The sequence below is a fragment of the Aptenodytes forsteri genome, unplaced genomic scaffold, assembly GCF_000699145.1.
Source record: "Aptenodytes forsteri isolate BGI_AS27 unplaced genomic scaffold, ASM69914v1 Scaffold155, whole genome shotgun sequence".
In the NCBI taxonomy this organism is placed as follows: Eukaryota; Metazoa; Chordata; class Aves; order Sphenisciformes; family Spheniscidae; genus Aptenodytes; species Aptenodytes forsteri.
Window position 1 is genome coordinate 5,516,385 of NW_008794446.1, and position 19,361 is coordinate 5,535,745.

The 19,361-nt window shown below is 37.4% G+C and overlaps 1 protein-coding gene across 1 annotated transcript in view; it reads right to left on the reverse strand.

Annotated features, from left to right (window-relative positions):
- Window positions 1–19,361, reverse strand: part of LOC103907945 (protein furry homolog) — a 187,804-nt gene that overhangs the window by 7,653 nt on the left and 160,790 nt on the right. Inside the window, exons 53-58 of the mRNA XM_019474859.1 lie at window positions 19,120–19,281; window positions 15,383–15,546; window positions 13,983–14,172; window positions 7,558–7,707; window positions 6,607–6,705; window positions 6,051–6,134 (exon numbers count right to left, since the gene is read on the reverse strand). Of these exons, the coding sequence (XP_019330404.1) occupies window positions 6,051–6,134; window positions 6,607–6,705; window positions 7,558–7,707; window positions 13,983–14,172; window positions 15,383–15,546; window positions 19,120–19,281 (849 nt within the window). The remainder of the gene's footprint in view (window positions 1–6,050; window positions 6,135–6,606; window positions 6,706–7,557; window positions 7,708–13,982; window positions 14,173–15,382; window positions 15,547–19,119; window positions 19,282–19,361) is intronic.

Genomic DNA, 19,361 nt, shown 5'->3' on the forward strand with positions numbered 1-19,361 from the left:
TTCTTAATAAAATAAAGCTTTTATTCTAATGGTAAATTACAGTCTAAATATCCTCAGTTAGACCTTCAGATTTATTAGTTTTGATTTATCCCACTCAGTAGCTCAGGAACTTACACTGAAACTGTGTTAGAAAACTCTTGAAATAATACTTTTATTTAAATTTGCTTTCTTTGTAATTAAAAAGAGCTCATATTGCAAAGTACTCAAAAAATCAGGCAGGGTTTTCAAGTGATGAACAGAACTGAACTTTGTTATTTATAAATATTTTGTTATTTATAAATACTTCTATTTTTGGATGTAATAGATCTAATGAAATTTCCAGGATAAGCTTTGTGACTGCTGGGTTTATTACTTGGCACATTACAATGGAAAGATTTTGCATATAACTTTTAAGTTATGACTATCATAAGAAAAAAACAAACAAACCATGGAAAATGCCAGTTTGGTTTCACTACATGGCAATGCCACAAGTTCAGACAGCTTTGTATTCCTTCCTCTCACCAGTAAGGATTCACTGATTCATAATTCTGGAGCGATTAAAATGTCAGTGTGAGTCCTGTTGCAATAGTATTAAAAATTCTAATTGACCTGCATTGGCATGTCCAAGATTAGGGGACTAACTTCGCTCCTCAAAAAAAAGTGTTCCTCTTTTCTTTGCCAAGAACTAACATTTGCATCCTTGTGCACTTCTAATGCAGCTTTCCTTATTATATATAATTACATTCTCAAGACATTTTAGATGTCATTGTGGTTAAATGTAATAAATTACATTGTGGTTAAACATTGGAACAGGCTGCCCAGGGAAGTGGTTGAGTCCCCATCCCTGGAAATATTTAAAAGACATGTAGATAAGGCGCTTAGGGACATGGTTTAGTGGACACGGTGGGGTTGGGTCGACGGTTGGACTCGATGATCTTAGAGGTCTTTTCCAACCTTAATGATTCTATGATTCTATGATGTAATTAACAAACACAATGACATCTGCCCAGTCACAGCCTGATGTCAGTGCATATGCACAGTGTTAATAAACATTTGGAATTCTTATTAAAATTATTTACCTTACCATCAACACAAAGGCAGCAAACACAGAAATGTGAAATAATGCTAACTTGGTATAGCCTAACACAGTATTTCAGTCTGGCTTCTTTCCGTGGGCCTTACTATTAAAAAAAGTATGAAAAGTCCCAGATCCCACACTACTTTTTTATAAAGCCATGACAAACAGCCTTAAGCTCTTGTGATGTTTAATTGTATGCCTTTAACATTGCTTGAATAGTTTTTTTCTTCTATTTAGTACTCTTGAAAAAAACCCCTTTATATCTTGGCTTCCATGCCGTTCATGTAAATTAAGCTTTGTAAAGCTAAATTCAAGATAAGAAGAGGACAAGAGCAGACAGATCACTGTGCTCTAGTAAATTCACAGGTGTGCTGGCTTGTGGTTTTCAAATCTTGTTTGTCTCTGTCTTAAGCTCCTCTGAAGTTTAGCATGCCACCAAGTTTCATTTGGACTTTCAAAAATATTGGAATCCATATATAATTTCTAATTTGCCATGGAATTTACTTTAAAGAAGGGGGAGGGGGGAAGCAGCAAATAAGTGAATTCCATGGTCTCTTTTTCCAGAAAAAACTGTCTTCTCTGTACTGCTTCCAAAACCAAGGCAAGCCAAAAAAAGGGGTGGGAAGGGGTTTCACATTACATGAAAAAACCCCCTTCTTCACTGAAAGAAAATATACCGGATACAAAATCTCCCTAGACTACTGATGCTCAACTCGATATCGCTCTACAATTTCATGATTGTAACTTATCTTCCTCTCTCAGCATAAAATGAAATATTCCTTGGAAGTTGAAAAGACACTAATTGTTGGACTAAGTGACATTTCTTTTAGTCCCCAGCAGCAAGGGATCAGGTGGAATGGTCATAGCCATCACGCTTCTTCTCAATTTCTAGTTTAACTCCTATAGTAAGGGAAGTGTTGTTTTAGATTAGTTGATAGACATTACACAATTAGTGGTTTTGGCAGCTGAAAATACCGAATGTTTGGAGTGTTTGGATCACTTGCACAGTCCTTTATGCAGCTGGTCAATGCTGCACTTAAGGACACACCCCCTAGCAGCAACACTTTGATTTAGTTTTTTATTGAGACAGAGAATTACTGTTCTGTACTATTAGCAGACCAGGAAGACAGCAAAGCACTGATCTTTAGATCACGGGTCTTCTTGCTTTTTTCAAGGAATCATTTTTACATACTGAAAAGAGATGAGAGTTACACAATTATTTCTTAAGACATTCACACTTTGATAGCAACACAGTCTTCAGTCATTTATTGGCACAGGAGAGTCCCACTGTAACAAAATAACTGCTGTGTGCAAGGGTTATTAATTGCAAGTGCATTTTATTAAGGTATTCTATTTGACTTGACATGCCAGCAGACAAAAGCTTTTCCCACAATCTAGGAAAGTGGGTATATATACAAACTTGTATTTATATATCTCAGAGAGAAAAAGAGATACAGCATATGATGTGCATTCTTAAATATCCACTGGACTTGAAGGATAGTAGAAACTATTCTATCTGGAGAAATCTAAAACACAGCTGTGTTCCTCCTTTAGAAAAGCTGCCTACCCGGGGCCAATTTTACCTCATTGTCAATGCATGGACCTGTCAAACAGCAGTCAGATAATAGATTATTGATTATTAAGAATTTCTAACTTAACAATGAGACTCACTGTGCCTTGAGCTTTACTGTAACTCAACTCAACTCCAGATGACTATGGTCCCAAGAGGTACACCTCCAGTCTTATTGGTGGCCTAGAGTAATTGAACCTTTAGCCACCGGGAAACTCATAGCAACAGGTACATTCTGAATTTTTGGGGCAAATTTTTATGGGGTGCATCGTGTTTTAAATATCCATTAACAGTTTGAGTTTGCAAAGCCCTCACCTATTAGCCTGTGGTGAGCTTTGGGATGAGCAAGGTTTAAGAAAGGTGTATATTGACTTTGGACTTACAGAGTAAACTGAGTGTCTCATTAGGAGATAAATACTTATTTGAATCAGCAGTGCTAATTGACAAGAAAAATAGGATCTTCCAAGTATCTCTTTTCCAGAAGAAAACCCCAAACAAAACCAGTCTTTGACTAGATTAAAAAAATCCCTGTTTAGTAAGGTTGAAGAATGTACTGATAGCTGTACTCATCTAAGACTGTTACACCTGGACAGACAGCACAATAGTATGTGCAGTTATCTTTTGTCTGTAAACTGACTCCTATGTTCTTGAGGGTCTGTTGCTCAATGTAGCATCAAAGCTTACAAATCACAGACACATCCAACTCATGTAATCTGTTGCAAGAATAAGGGGGGGAAAGACATTCTGGGACACAAAGCTTTTACCCAGTTTCAGAAAAGTGGCTAGCTCTAGCAGCTGACCTAGACAACTTCTATTTCAAGCTTCTTTAATGTCAGAATAAGCAATTTTTGCCTTTGCCCATTTTCAGTAACAGTAACAATGGTCAACAAATCATGTGCAATTATTTTGAAATAAGATCTGATTAGAGAAACTGATGCCAAGTTAGTTAACCAGCATCAGCGGGCATTTGTGATGCAACCACTTGTGCTAATGCTGAAGTTGGTCTTATGTCTGTCTTGTCTGTAGAGGGGACTATTTTCACCTTAAGCTTTTTACCAGGTGGGGAGTTCTGAGAATCTAAGATTTCTGCTTTCTGTAGAGCAAGGGGTTGCTTTTTCTTCCTTACAATTATTTCTGAACCTTTTCCAGAAGTAGCCTGGTTTTGTGCTTAGCTAAGCAATTTTTTATGCCAGAAGTTTTCAGCAGGATTTCAGGTCCTAATCTAACCCTCAGTGAGTTTAAGAGTTTAGGCAGGCTCCCTTGTGACTACCACTATAAGACAGATTTTTTTTTTCCTACAATTATTGGATTCTTTAGGCTTTCATGTTGAGGGAGAAGAGGAGAGGAAAGATATGAAAATACTTGCCAGTCTAGGAGTAATTTTTCCTTGTCCCTTCCTAATCACATGTCCTCGGTTTCCCTGGACTCTTCCTCCCATTACACGTTTGCTGAATAAACAGAATGTTCCTTTGGGAAGAGCTGCTTCAATTGACAGGTGAATGAGAAGGGGGAGAAAAGAAATATGCCTGTTGATCAAAGACCTACCATCCTGTCAACTTCCAAGGAATAATGCATTTTGGGCTGAAGGAGCAATGCTGGGGAGAGACCAGGGATTCCTGCAGAAGTGAGAAACCCTTCTTTTCAGTCTGTTTGATAAGCAGTAAGAATACTAACCCCAGCTTCACAAAACACACATTTAATTCTGAAACAGAGAGCGCCTAATTAAAAAAACCCACACAACTGGAACATGACATTTATTAACTTTTAGATGTGTTTAGGCCAGCAATATAAGCTCAGATCACAGTTTATTCCTTATCCTCAGCATTCTCTCTCCTCTACTTTTTCAAAAAAGAAACAATGTAGATGATCAGCAAGATGTGTGATCCTCCATCCCATTCTATGGGTTTCCAAAAGAGGGATGAAGAGGGTAAGTTAAGCTGTATACAGCAAGACACGTAACACTACAGTCTGAAGTCACTGTTCAGGGTGGTGTGCATCAGCGGGAAGAGAAAGCCCATGCACGTTCCAATAGTTACGCCTCCTTACGTATACTTTATCTCCCTCTCCTGATGTACTTGCAGGAGAGGTAGTAGCGTGTGTTCCAGGTCTCTCCTTTTTTAGATTTGAGAATAGCTCACTTGTAACTTCCCTGTACACCATTACAATTACAGAAGAGACAGTATCTTATTTAAATGCGTTGGAAGGTGTCTAACTTTTGCTGGTGCCAGTGCCAGGTGGGGGAAGATTGAACAGTTTTCCCACCGCCTATGATTGCAGCCAGAGGATTAGCAAATTAGATTTGCTAATAAGGTCAAGGAAGCCAAAATGCAGGGGTGGCAAGGATTTGGGATTCTTGGGAAATGGCATAAAAAAATAGAAATCAAGGGAGTTCAAAGACAGGAAGACAAACACATAGAAGGGAAAGAGAGGTGAAGATAAAAACAGAAGAAAATAAAGTGAATTCTGGGAAAAGACAGACAAACTGAAACCAACATAAAACAAGGTATTTGATAAAATGGTTACAACAGACAACTGCGTGTTCTGAAAATGTCATCATTATCTTTTATAAGTTAAAATACATGGAAAGAGGAGATGTCACTTTTTTCTACATGCTGCTGCTGCTTCCTGATTTTGGCTAATTCCATCCAGCTCCCTCTTTTTCCCATCCTTCCATTCTTTTTCCTCCAAAAGGAAAAAAAACCACAAAACAACGTTTCTCAACTTATTCTACACCACTAAGATACCAGCTGTTTCCTACACTTAGTATATCAAATAACAGGAATGCCTGCTGATGGTGCTGATTTCTGAAAAGATTGATTTCTTAACTGGAATCAACACACTAAATATATATATATTTATGTATCTATTTATATGGGAATGTGTGTGTAAAACTTTCATTCAAAAGTGATAAAGAGATATTTTGCCTTAGGTATAAATACTTATCTACAGAATAAATTATTTCACTGGCCATTTTACAGTCATTACTTCATAACTACTAATCTAAGTGGATTTCAACCAGGCAAGTCTTGCTGTTGGGCAGACCGAGTCTGTAACAGCTGTAGATAAAATGTGTGTAATGTGGAAGCACAGTACACCAGGAGTGATTTTCAGAGACACTGCGCTGTGGGAAACTGCTGCTGTAACATCTTTCTAAAAGGGAGAGCACAAACAACCCAGGCAGGGTTAGCTCTGCTTCCTTTACTAGACCAGGAAGGCAGAAGTATTGCCTCTGAATACTTCCCATTTCCTGTGGCCAGGACTGAGGCAACAACAATACCTTTGACCCTTAAGTGTGAAAATCGGATTATGCCCAAGCCCAGCAGAGAAACAAGGAGGAAGTACACCAGGCTCTTGTGGGTCCGACAACAAGCTATATCACACATGTCATTTTACAGGACAGAAATAATACTGCTCATTCATTACCTTCTCTTCTGAGTCTCCTGGCTGGCAGGTAATAACTCCATCTCGTGAGCCCCCAGCAAACGTTGCTTTGCAGTTTGCAAGCCACTGTTTTCAGAAAGAAATTAAAAGAAGATATGAATAAGGCCTATAGTTTGATTTGCAGAAAGGTAAGCAGTATTTTAGTTTCATAGCGCAGCACATAAATAAAACTTTGCAATTGCACTTTTTATTCGCACAGACTATGACGATTTGCTTTGACTGTAATTTAAAAAGTGTAGTCTTGATTTCTATTAGTATTTGAATTGCATAAACCAAGAAAATGAATTAATTACTGAATAGGAGAAAGGAGAGATCAGGAATATTAAGGATGCCAATGTTTCTAAAATTAAGGGACACAATAGCTATTTTTTTAGTTCTGGTTCATATGTTCAGGAAGAAACATTTAGTGAATCCAGTATCTGAAATACGTTTTCCTACTGAATATCAGTTTAAACAGATCTGAGTGTATCTGCAGTCTCCTGACATAGCTTAAGTATACACAGATACAAAACCAAGAACATAACATAATCCAGCATACCGAGAGTGTTGCTTCTTTCCTGTTATTGTATGTGTCCAGGTACTCCTGCAGTTCTAAAACACTGAACTTCAGCTTTTCAAGAAGGCCACAAGAGAGCAGCTGGAGAAATGAAATCAAAAGGGCTAGTAAATGTCACTATACAAGAATAAAAATATTAGCAGAGCAGAAAGTATAGTAAAGATCTTGCAAAAAAATACTTAGATTTACAGATACCAATACTGACAAATATTTATATTTATGCAAAAATATACATAAATAGAATGCCACGCCGAAAACTGAATAGCAAAAGTTGCACTTATGATAATGTGGAATTGAAATTGTGTTTTGTGTTTAACAGCTTTGCAGAGGACCTCCCTAAAATAAAATACTGCACAAAGCTTAACTAGTTAATCTCCACAGCTCTCTGATGACATAAGGCACAGCTTTTCCATGCTCACAGCAGTGGGCCCAAGATTGCACTTTGCAAGTTCCTACCTCTATACTTCTGTGTGAGGCCACACTGTCCTGATGCTGTTGGATAAACATGGGCCAGAATGAAAACAATGGGAAGGGCCATCTCATTCATTCCCTAATATACATTTTTATCATCCAGCTCACATCACAGTTGACTCAAATGAAACCACTAAACATGTTACCATCTTTCATGCTGAACTATGTAAAAAATAGCTTCTCCTTTTCCATTTGTGGAGCCAACTGGGTCCGGTAGGCACCTGTTTTATAGTGGTTTTTGGCACACAGGCTCAACACATCATATTGTCCATCTGCCATTACTTACCTAATAAAATAATATGGAAAATTAATGGAAATTTGGTTAAGAACAAGAGACAAAAATTAGAGACAGGAGGTGGGTACCTTTTTGACATATCTATTCAGGAGTTGCCCAAAAGTGAAACAGCCAGTAAAATAACACACTGCAATGCAGCACATGCCTTTTGAAAGGAATATACTCACTGTTTCTGCATCTACAAAAAGGGTGGGACATTCTGAACATGATGTTAACATCTGAGAAGACCTCACAAACTTGGAGCCTATTCCTCGCAGGTTGTCTCCCAAGTAACTAGCTGCATCGCAGGTTAGGAAGCAGAATCTTTTCTGAATATTCTGTGAAGCAAAATACGGTTTATCACATTCTTTACTCAAGTACAAGCTTCTTTCCCTTGTAAACAAATGGCAGGCTTTTTTTTCTTTGCACAATTACATGTGCAAAAGAGACCGTCTCCCTGTGGAGAACTGAATGTCTGCTCAAGGATACTGAATTACAGTTATTATGCTGGAGACAGTGTACAGCTGGGCAGCTGTGAAACTAATTACAGAATTCATAATAATCTACTACTGAAATACATTCTTTCTTGTAAATATGATTCAATCTTTATAAAGCCTTTTACCTACAAGTAGCTTTTTTTTTCTTGGCTGTACAGAGTTAACAGAGATGATCAGCACATTACTTTTTCTGCCCATTCCAGGCATTGTTTTGTTAGTATTCCATGTCAAGTGGCTAATCAGATAATATAATGGACATCCTAATGCCAAACAGCAGCATGGAAAAATCAGAAAAAAACTGTCATTTTCCCCTGTGGGAAAAACCTTCTTACTAAAACTTTTCTGCTGCTTGGGAGGACTCCAGAAATACTGCATTGCATCCGGGAATTATTATTCTCAGAAGGTTTTTTTGGTGTTTTGAGTCCTAAACCAGTCTAGTCTTCCAGAAACATTCTAGTGCTGATATTTTCAGTGACTAATATATAAAGTGAATAATAAATAAAAATAATATTTTAGCCTTGCAGGAACTGAAATAATGATATTGATAAATACACAGCAGGTTTCACTGCCAAAATATATCTCACTAAGGCCAACTGCTCAGCAGGTGGGAGTAACATGAAATTATTTTTAAAAATAAAAGTATGCAACATTTTTATATGATTCGTTCCGTGTTACCATAGGCATTTCTCTGAGGAATGTAGGTTAGGACCTGTATTACCGTAAGCATGCCTCACTGGAGAGAAGTGCTTCCTAAATAGCAATCTGGTGACAGACATATAAACAGCCTGTTACTGCTCCTACACTGGAGCATTGAAGCTAAGTACCTAAAATCAGGTGAGCTGAATTCAGACTTTATTGATAATGGAAGCTGTTGGATTGAATGATTTTTTTAAAAAAGCTACGTAAGCCCTCACATTGTAGTAGGGTATACATTATCAATAATTTATAAAATGGTTAAAGAGAAACTTCCTCTACAGACCAATTTTCTAAAGCATCTGAACTGGCCATCTGAACACAGTTAAGATTGGATAGACTGATATTTGTCTTACTATGTGTTTCTACCATCTTACTTCAACACAGAAACAAAGCGCTATACATGTCACTCAGCACATGGTTCAGATTCTCTGCTGCACTGAGTCTGTAGTAGAGGCAAGGGCCCTTACTAATTACCACCAGACCAGGTAAATGATTATTTTTATGAGCAACTAGCAGAATCATCTGAATCATAGGGCTTGGTGACAGTTGGAGATTTACTACTATGATGTCTTCTGAAAAGAAAGATTTAGTCCAAGTCTTAGCGAAACTGTTGCTGACAACTCTTCTGGCAAAGGAAAGAGATCTAGATTTGATCCTAACCAACAGAAAAGAGCTAGCTGAGAACGTAAAAGTGGAAAGAAATTTAGAAAGACAGATTATGGAACAGAATCCAAGAGATGTTGGTTGAAAAGGACCTCTGGAGAACATCTGATCCAACCTTCAACTCGAAGTGGGACTATTGCCAACACTAGATCAGGTCAGCCACGGTATTGTCTAGCTGAGTCTTGAAAGCTCCAAGGTCAGAGCTTCCTCAGGCTCTCTGGGTAACCTGTTCAGGTGCTGCAGTGCCCTCCTGGGGAAGAGTAATTGAGTTTATGAATCTGAGACAGTGAAGGAGACAGATTACAGAAATAATACAACTGACTTCAATGCATTCAGAATTTGCAGGAAGGAGCCCATTAGAAATAACTTAACGGGGAAAGGAGATAATGAGAGGTAGCCATTCCTTCAGGAAAAAAAAAGAGGGCAGAAGCACATTCTATACCACTGAAAGATAGAAAATATATTAAGACATACGTCTGGCTGAATCACAAATATTTCACGCAGGCAAATATTCATGCAAAAAAGAAGAACAGAAGGTGAAACTGTGTTAAATTACTAACTTGTGTACCAAACATAACATGGCAATGTAGGCACAATAATCAGAGAAGGAGATGCCAAATAAACTGGTAAGAGAAAGAGAGATGTCAAGAAGTAAACTAGAAATAATTAAGAGGGAGGCCAAGGAATCACAATGGAAAAAAATAGCTAACAGATGCTACTGAAAAGACTGATGTGTTTAATGCCTTTTGCCTTATTGCTCCCAGAAAGGGCATCTGTATACAGGTAACAGAGAGACATCTGTGAAAACTCAGGTGAGAACAGATCTTGCTAGTAAGGGCTTGGATATTTTTACATCTTTGCAGATTAGGGAAATTCATGCTATGATAGTTATAATACTGGCTAAAGAGGTCTAGGAGCCATAACAAATATCTCTGAGAACTCACAGAACACAGGGTATTGTAAAAAACTTGAGGAAAGTGCTTATCTCAAAAAAAACACGAGCAAAAGAATTAAACACAGAGTTCGGGAAATGGGGGAAACATATAAGAGATCAATAATAGGCAGTACAGATTTGGTCAGAACAAATCATATCAAACTATTTAATTTTCATGAAAGGCTAAAATTTTCTATTAGGAGGAGAAGCGATGGATATGTTATATATTAATTCATTTACTATCTCAGAAGTAAGGCAGAGAAACCCAGTCTAGAGGTAACTAGGTGTGTAAAACCATATTCAGAAGTTAATTATCAGCAGCTCACTGTCCAATTGGAAAGATAAATTGAGTAGGATTCTACTGGGGACTGTCTCAGGCACTAACCAAGTCATTAATGAAAATACTGAATAATGGAATATGCAACATGCTTATTAAATGCATGGATGATTGAGCTGCAGGGGCTGTAAGCTCCTTGGAAGCCAGGGTTAGAATTCAGACTGATCTTGATAAACTGGAGAAGCAGTGCACGGAAAAGAAAAAAGGATAAGGTTGTACACCTAGGATGAAACAATCCACAGAGCACATTCAGGATGGAGAATAACGAGGAAGGCAAAATTTTGTAGAACAAGATCTGCATACTAGATTGGGTTACAAGTGGAAAATAATTAACTGTATCCTACTGTACAGCAGTTAGCAGAGATAGGTTTTTAAACAGGAATACCTTCTATAAAACAGGTAAACCTCTTCTAGTCAGTGCTGGTAAGAACTTAGGCTGAAGTACAGAACGTGCTCTTCCTTTTCAAGTAATACACTGACTGAATGGAGCCCATAGCAACAGTGAGAAGTTTAGAAAATGTGACTTATGGGGAAAGTTGAAAGAACTGAGGTTAAGTAAGAGAAGTTTGGGGTAGGTGAAGTCATGGTAATGGTCTTCAAATATAAGCCGCAACTGCAAAGAAGAGAAGAGTACCACTGTGTATAGAGCAAGAAGCCATGGGCATAAAACACAGAAAGAGAAGTTTTCAAGTGATAGGAAGAGTTAAGCATTGGACTACAGTGCCTAGGAACATTGTGAAGTTCCACCTTAGCCTAAAGGTTAAGAACAGTCTAGAGAAAAAAGTTAAAAAACATTTGACCAGAATGAAAGTTATAGTTGGTCCTGTACTGGGCAAGATAAGGAACATGAACTCTTCAGGTCCCTTCCAGCACACATCTACTCATATATTTTAACAGTTCTAGTTTATTTTACGAAAATAACTTCCTCAAAGCATTTCAGTTATGGCTTCATCAAAAGCTGACCAGTCTACTGTTTACATTCAAGAAAACATATTCTTCCTTTACTGCATTCCTTTCCAGATATTCATAAAAGCAACAATCAATCTACAGCTAAGAAGGTAACAGTCTTGAACAGTGTTTTAAAGTATTAAAATGTGAAACAGTGAGGGACTGTACTTTGGTACCTATGTATAGTACTTCACTAAATATATTCATTTTGCAATTACATGGACTATCAGTTCTATAATAAGATATCATCTCAGCTATGTCCTTCTGGGTGCAGATTACAGTGGCTGAAATCTTTCAAGCAAGGTCTGAATGCAGTATATATTTTGTGAAATGGGACCACTGTGAATAATAATGCCAAACCGCCAACATATTATGAATAGGTACATGCCTGCGTATAGTCACTGTGCTTTGTGTCAATGTAAATAATAACAAAATATTCTCAGAACGTTTTCTTCTTAACCTCAGGTTTCCTCTTCTGGGAAGAGGACTTTTCGTAACAAAAGGGTTCGATTGTGGAAACTACTTGCTAGCTCTCAAATCTACTTGTCTTGGAACTGGCTGGTCTGCTGGAAGACATTTGATTTGACAGAATACAGAGGGGCAGCCGTAAAGATAATCCAGAGATCTCTGAGCTATGACTCGTTTACAGGAAAAGTACTTCAATAATTTCAGGAATTTTAAACAAGTTTATCGTGTTGTGGGCAAACATCCAAGATACCATTAACTTGATGCAGACTGAAATGTAGGTGCCCTGGAAAATGCACTTCTTTCACTTCACCAAGTATTTAGTTGACAGGCTCCTCCAAACAAGGATTTTGTTTCACAATTAAGTACTTTGGCAGTACTTTGTGTTGCAAGCCTAGCACATACTGGGCTCGTTTCCGAAACTTCCTGTTGGTGAGGGTCAAAAGTCTTTTAAGTTAGCGGATGAGTAGCAAAGTTTGATGGTGCAAACACAATACAATTCCAGACAAGCTGGGATCTTATGAAAAAAATCTGGGAAAATAATACTCCTGTGTTTTAACCCTGAAGAGGAGAACAAAGCCATTTTATAAACTAAAAATATGTCTGTGACTCCAGCTAGAAAATTCTGGTTTGTTGATCTATTAACACCCTTTTTTTTTTTAATTACTGTTATTCAGGTTTTGCTGTTATTGAAAATTTTTTGAGAGCAGTATTGTATCTTTCTCCTCCAGTATCAACTGAATAAAATGAGTAGGCTATCTTCTGAATATAGGGCAAGCACAACAGCAAATGTAGTGTGTGCCTGCCAGGATTTTGAGTTAAACAAGTACTTTACAGGTAATGTTTAGGTCTTGCATTACACAGTATTATTTATTTAGTTTTCAGAAGTGTGACATCAGTTCCTTTTCACATCTTCAAAGAGAACAAAAACGACAAGTAACTCTCAGAAGACTTGAACAGGGCTATTAACCTCTAGGAATGACATTAATGGCAAAAAAGCTGAAATACACATCATGAAGAAACACAGGACTAATTTTCAAAGTTGAACTGTCATGCACTCAAGTCAGCACTGTTTTTTTCCTTCCAAATGGTTGTCAGTGTTTAAAAGAATGCCTATAAGGCACCCATATTTACAGTGGTGTAATGTTTAAAGGAGGACACAGTGTGCAGCTAGAGAAGACATGCAATTAAGTCCGTTGGAGCACAGAGAAAACAGGATGGAGAAGAGATTCTTATTGTATGATGCTTCTTTATTATAAGGATAGTCTTAAAGATACAAAAAGATCTTGAGATTGTATAGTTATTAGCGGGGTACTCATTGCTGATAAAAAATTGTGTACTCTGAGATCATGGGTACTTAAACTCTGCATGAAGTTACCTGGCTGTTGTGTACACTGCTGCAGCATGCTAAACATCCTGCAGCTGCCTCATATAAAGCAGGAGAAACAATTAAAAAAGGTTTTAAAACTAATGACAGGTAAAAGCAGAGAGTCATTCCTTAGAACAGCTTGTACATTTGACTCCTTTTTTTTCTTATCTTTTTGCAAGAAGCTTATCTTTGCGAGCATACAGTTTTGGAAAGGAGAAATGTATTTCTAGTCTTCAGACTCAATCTCTGGAATTTATGTTACATGATGGTAGCTGGATATTTCTATTCAGATGATTAGGTACAGAATATTTAATAATGTTGACATTTACACGGGCATGGTCCGATTTCAACAGTTTGAGATGGAAGAACAGATTAACAATAGTTTGAGATGAAAAGGCTATTTCCTGTCTCTTGCAGTTATTGTTTCAGGCTGTAAAGTACTGAAGAAAATCCTCTTTAAAGTGGATCCACATTTTATAATGTTATCTCCAAACCTGCAAGTATGAGATACATACCATTTTTATGACAAAACTGGTCCTAGAAGACAGTTCTGCATGAAAATCTAGTACGGCAATTTTGCAGCATGCAAAATTACAATGGTTATATACCTAGTAGTTCATTACTGGTACTACTATCAAGAACCACCCCGATAGCCACACATAATCTAAACATTTTGATTTTGTATCTTAGACTTATTTTCTCACCTTAAACAGAGAAGAGAACACATGAAATGTATAAACTGCACAGGAACCATCAGAGTCGCACATGAGCTGGTTGATATGACTACGCCAGGCTTCTTCTGCATCATCACATGCTGCTGGCTGAAATGCAGCAAGGATGGCAGAAAAAAATGGTGAGGGAGGAGGGGAGGCATTTCGATCAACATCTCGAAAACTGAAGGAGAAAAAAAAATAAACTGTGATGAAAGGAGAATACCAAGAAGGTGGCAGATAAAATATGCTATAACAGAGAGTTATAATCACAGGACCAATTACAGCACCTTTCTAAAAATATTAATGAACTTTCAAATTACTTTTGAAGCTGGCAAGATGTTGGCTACAATGAGAAAAACCTCCAAACCAGAATCCCTATCTTCAGGCCATTATCATCTATCTTCCTCCATCCCAGAATACTTGAATTGTTTTATCATACCATTGGTTGGAGGAAGAAGGCTGAAACTTCACAGGAGGATAGAGCCCATGAAGAAAAACTCCTCTTCTAGGAAAACTTGGTTATAATAATGTATAGCAGAAGTACTGAAAAGAATCTCAGCATGTACAAACATATATACTGACCTGTTTGGTTCCCCCCAATGTAATGGATTGGAGAAGATCCATCCCTCCTCCACACTGTTCTTAGGACAGAGCATTATTTTGGCACTCCATGGTCAGTGAAACAGGCTGACTACTATTTTTAAAGGGTACTAAGCTACTTGATCTTGTGTATTATCCTTTGGGATGGAGAAATACTTCCTATGGCTCCCAAGAACAGGAACTATGATTCTGAAACATGTGGCACACAAAGAGAGGGCTTCTTTATACATCCTCATTCCTTTCCTTTCCTTTCCATAAATACGGGGTAATTGCAGTCTAACTCATCATCCAAAATCTGAAAGAGCTCCATAAGGCATGGAAAAATCTTGATGCTTTGTTGCAATGTATACTGGGGTCCAGCCACACTCACCAGCAGCCTCAAGGGTATGCAGATGGGATTTTTGACAATATTGTGACTTCCTCATGACCCATAAGGAATCAGAAGGATGAACACATGGCTGATCTGCTGAACAGCTAACTAAGCAGTATTTCCATTACTGCAAATCTTTAAAAATCCTTTTATTTTTTAATTAAATACTTTACATATATAATGACTAACTGCATAGATGTATGTACAAATCATAACTTGTTTTTCCTAGAAGGAAAATCTTGGGGTTTTTTTGAGTTGTGTGATAATTATGCAGGTAATTAGGGCATTGTCTTCTCACTGCGCTAAACTAATGAGAATTTAACTCCTGTGGCCAAAATAGCTGTTCCATTAACTAACACCTTGTTACCACTTTGTTGTACAGTGTAAAAGACTTTTTATGAATAACAGCATATACAAGTACCTAGCAAGAGCAAATTGTTCCAGCCTGTCAACTTTCTCTTCAGTCTCTGTCATATCCAGACTAAGGCTATCACTGCATTCAAATGCTCCAGGGAGTTCATTTGTAGACCCTGAAAGGTCATCCTCATGGACTGCTGTATCTTGTTCTTCATGTACAGCTTCAACCTAGGGGAGTGAATGATGATCTCTTAGAAAACAGCAAATTAATAAGTTAATTCCATTAATAAATACAAAGCATTTAATGAAAAAACCCACCTGACAACATGTTAAATTGCACAGGTATAAAGCCACAGATTATAAATGACATGAATCAAGTTACACTTCTTCAAAAATACTGTATTTGTTTAACTTGCTGTCTTGGATCAATATTATTTTTAAAGGATTTCTTCAACTTAATTTGGCAAGCAAAGAATTTCAGATTTCAATGCATTTGGGAACATAGCAGGGAAGTATTTTTTCAGGAAAAACAATAGGGTTCTTGTTACTATCAGACCGTCCTTGTCACTTATCACTTTATAGTGTCCAAGAGCGTATTAAAGCTTTTCTCAAAATATATTGAAAACAATCACTGTCTGGAAGACTATATGCATGTTCAGAACTGAGAATTACTTTTAGCATGTCATTTACATAATAACTTCCATTCAAGAAGAATCCAAAGCATTCTACAGGACATTAAAAGGATTATGCCTCTATCACTTCCTTCCTTTTTCATCCATTAGCACCTAAAGCTCTTGATTTCTTTTTGAAACTTTCCAATTTCTCTTGCATTTTTAGTCTGAACAAATTTTGTTTCAGTTTCAATCTTTTGGCTTTTGTCTACATCATCCATAGCATCCTGCAAAGTAGTTCCTGTAGGGATGACTGCAGTGGGTAGCTCAAACTCTTTCTTTTCTGTCTGGGGTATCTCATAAGGTGTGTGTTTGTGCAAATATGCATATGTGCATGCACATGTGTTGGGAGCTGGTAGGGAGGGAAATCCATGGTAAGTGGAATTAAAAGACAAAGTGGCCCTCTGCAGATTACCAGACCTGCTCGGATCCTACAGATAAATTCTGGGGATTTGCATTTCTAAAAAGTAAACAAGACTTGTATCAGAAAGGACAGGATCAGAAATTAAGTAGCAGAAAGTTTTTTTGGTTTTGTTTTCTAAGCGAAAGGGATAGGAATATTCCTGAGTCCAGGGTGGATGAAATGAATCAGAGCACAAACCACCTTGAAAAGAGAAACAAAAGCTATATGGCTGAATTACCAGAATAGGAACCAGAGCAGCTGGCAAGAAGCGTAAATGTTTCATGCTTCTTCAAAAAGTAGTTAGCATTAACTACTTTCAAATATGAAATATCAGCTTGAAAGAACCATTGGTTTGTTCACTGCAATGACAGTGTTTGTATGAAGAAAACACATTTTGATGGGATAGGGTAAGGGAGGAAGAAAGAAGAAGCAAACACCTACCACCCACTGGAGTCCAATATGATGCCCAAAAAGCAAAATAAAAAAGTGGACTCCAAATATTCATGCAGGATTGGAGTACACTTCCAGAAATCGGTGAGTTTAGATAACTTGAAAAATATATAAAATAGCATCATCTGAATCTTTGTATCCCTCATAGCATTATCCATCACTGCCTTCTAATCCCTTATAAATACTATCTTAATTATTGTGATCACTATCTTTAATAGAAAATAAGTTTAACTAATTTCGTGCCATTAACATTAATACCTGGATTTTGGCACGGAAACGTTTGAGAAAAGGCCTACTTAATCAGCCTGTTGCTCTCATTCACTGCATCTGTTTAAAAGTTGAGGCGATATTTTTGGTTTTGCTTATGATGCAACAACTAAACATTTTTGTACAGCACTAAAGTAACAAAAATTTTCCTCTGCATTGCTGACATACCATCAGCTCTCTGAAAATAAGAACTCAGAGGAAAAGAGCAACAGGAAAGAGCTCAGATTTTTTGTTATCAAATTAAGTAAAAATTATTTAGGTGCAAGTTTCAAGTTTTCTGACTCAAAATGGGATGACTTCTTCCTTAAAATAAATATAAACCCAGGCATTTTAACTTTGTTTATACTGACTCCAATTTGTTTTGAGTAAAAATACAGAAGTATGCATACTAGAAGAAAATATCTTTGAGGCAAAAAACACTAAGAAGGCATTATGTGTAAAGTTATCATTCAAACGTCTTTGTAACATTGGCAAATCCCTGTCAGCTTGGCTTATGTATTTCACCAATATCAAACTTGTCTCAAGACTAGCTGAATTTGCCTGTCAATCCCACAAGAAACTGCTGTGGTTTTACATTCTTCACTTCTTTACTTTTTCCAAAGCTTTTCATTTTTTGATGAACACTGGTGCATGGGTACTGGGACGTTAAAGAAATTTTCATAGTAAAGATTCTAAAACCCCAGGCATATATGAAACTCATGAACTGTGATTTGCAATTCTTAATGTACATACCAATAGCTACTGCAGCTGGATGCATGAGATTAGCCGCAGTCACCACCTGCAAACGTATCTGTTCTGACTGCAGCTTCCTGAATTGAAATTCTGCCAACTTCTGCTGCTTATGGTTGTTACAGGGTAACTTGTCTACCAACAGTTGTTTTGACAAATGATAATGAGTTTATCTTTTCCACAACCATTATTTTGAGAGGTTCCCCTCCTTTCCTATCCTTACCTACATTTCCCTCCTCCTGTCCTTTCTTCCTCCTGGGGAGGTTTCTGACACAAACAATTTGTTCACTATTCAGCACAATTTCAACTTCCTTTTCTATGACCTCTTCACTAGAAGTTTCCAGTACTTCTGTTATATTGCAACACTAGCAGTACTGTATCAATTTTTTGTGTGGCTGCATTTGGAGGGGACCAAAGGCAAGAACTGGAATGAAAGCCAATGAATATACAAGACAACTATATTCTTCCCCTGCCCCATTCTGCAGAAGCCACCCAATTCGGACATGACAGAGAAAGCTGTACTGGTAAGGCAACAGTGTCACAAAGCCACTGACCGCTCGCCTCCCCCCCCGATTATATTTCTGGAGAGACAGTGGGAGGAGTAGGTTCACCTGATCTCCCACAAACAAGTATTATTAAACAGAAAATTAAAGAAACTGTCCCCACATTGATAATTCTTTACCAACCTTACATTATGTTCATCTTCTGATACAATTGTCTGAAATAAACTGTGCTGAACATGGTTGTTGTATCCTTGCAAATCTTGCCTCCCCCCACCCCAAGATGGCTTAATCTTGTGGTCATGAATTTAAAATTTCTGAGTGTCTGCCAAAAGGCAAGAACTGAATCCAGTGCACACAACTGTACAATAGGTTCCCACATACAAAAAAATCTCAGAGAATACACGCATACACCCACCACATGAGTTGGCATATTGTTCTTTTAAATCAGCATGAAGAACAAAAGAGTGTTCCCTTAGGGTTGTAACTTGTAACCAGTTCATGAATTTGTCTTCCAATGAGCTTGTAGTATCTTGGTGCATATGTAGTGCAATATACTTAAGAAACCATAAATAAAGTCTTTTAATAACGAAAGTATAAGTAGAAAGGAAAGGGTATGGATGTGCAGGAGCATATGAATGTATTGTACTATGCCATTATATACAGAAAGTCAGAATGTACTTGCTTTCACAGATCAAACCCTTCATGAAAGTGTAAGTAAAATAAACTTGTAAAAGTGTTATGTAAAACACACTGCAGTTGAAAGTAAAAATGTATTCACCTTGGGTCCTTCAGACACTTGGAGATTATTCATATCAGGCAAAGACACATCAAAGCTAGATGTTCCTATATTAAAATGATGAGGGTCTGCTGAGGTTGTTTCACATGATGTAGAAAGTGAGTCAATATGATTTGTATCCTCAGATGGGGAAAGAGTTATAATCTGTTTAAAAGACAACAAAAGCACAGAAGAACTGAGTATACAGCTACCCTACCACACACTGCTTTTACGAACATGCAAAG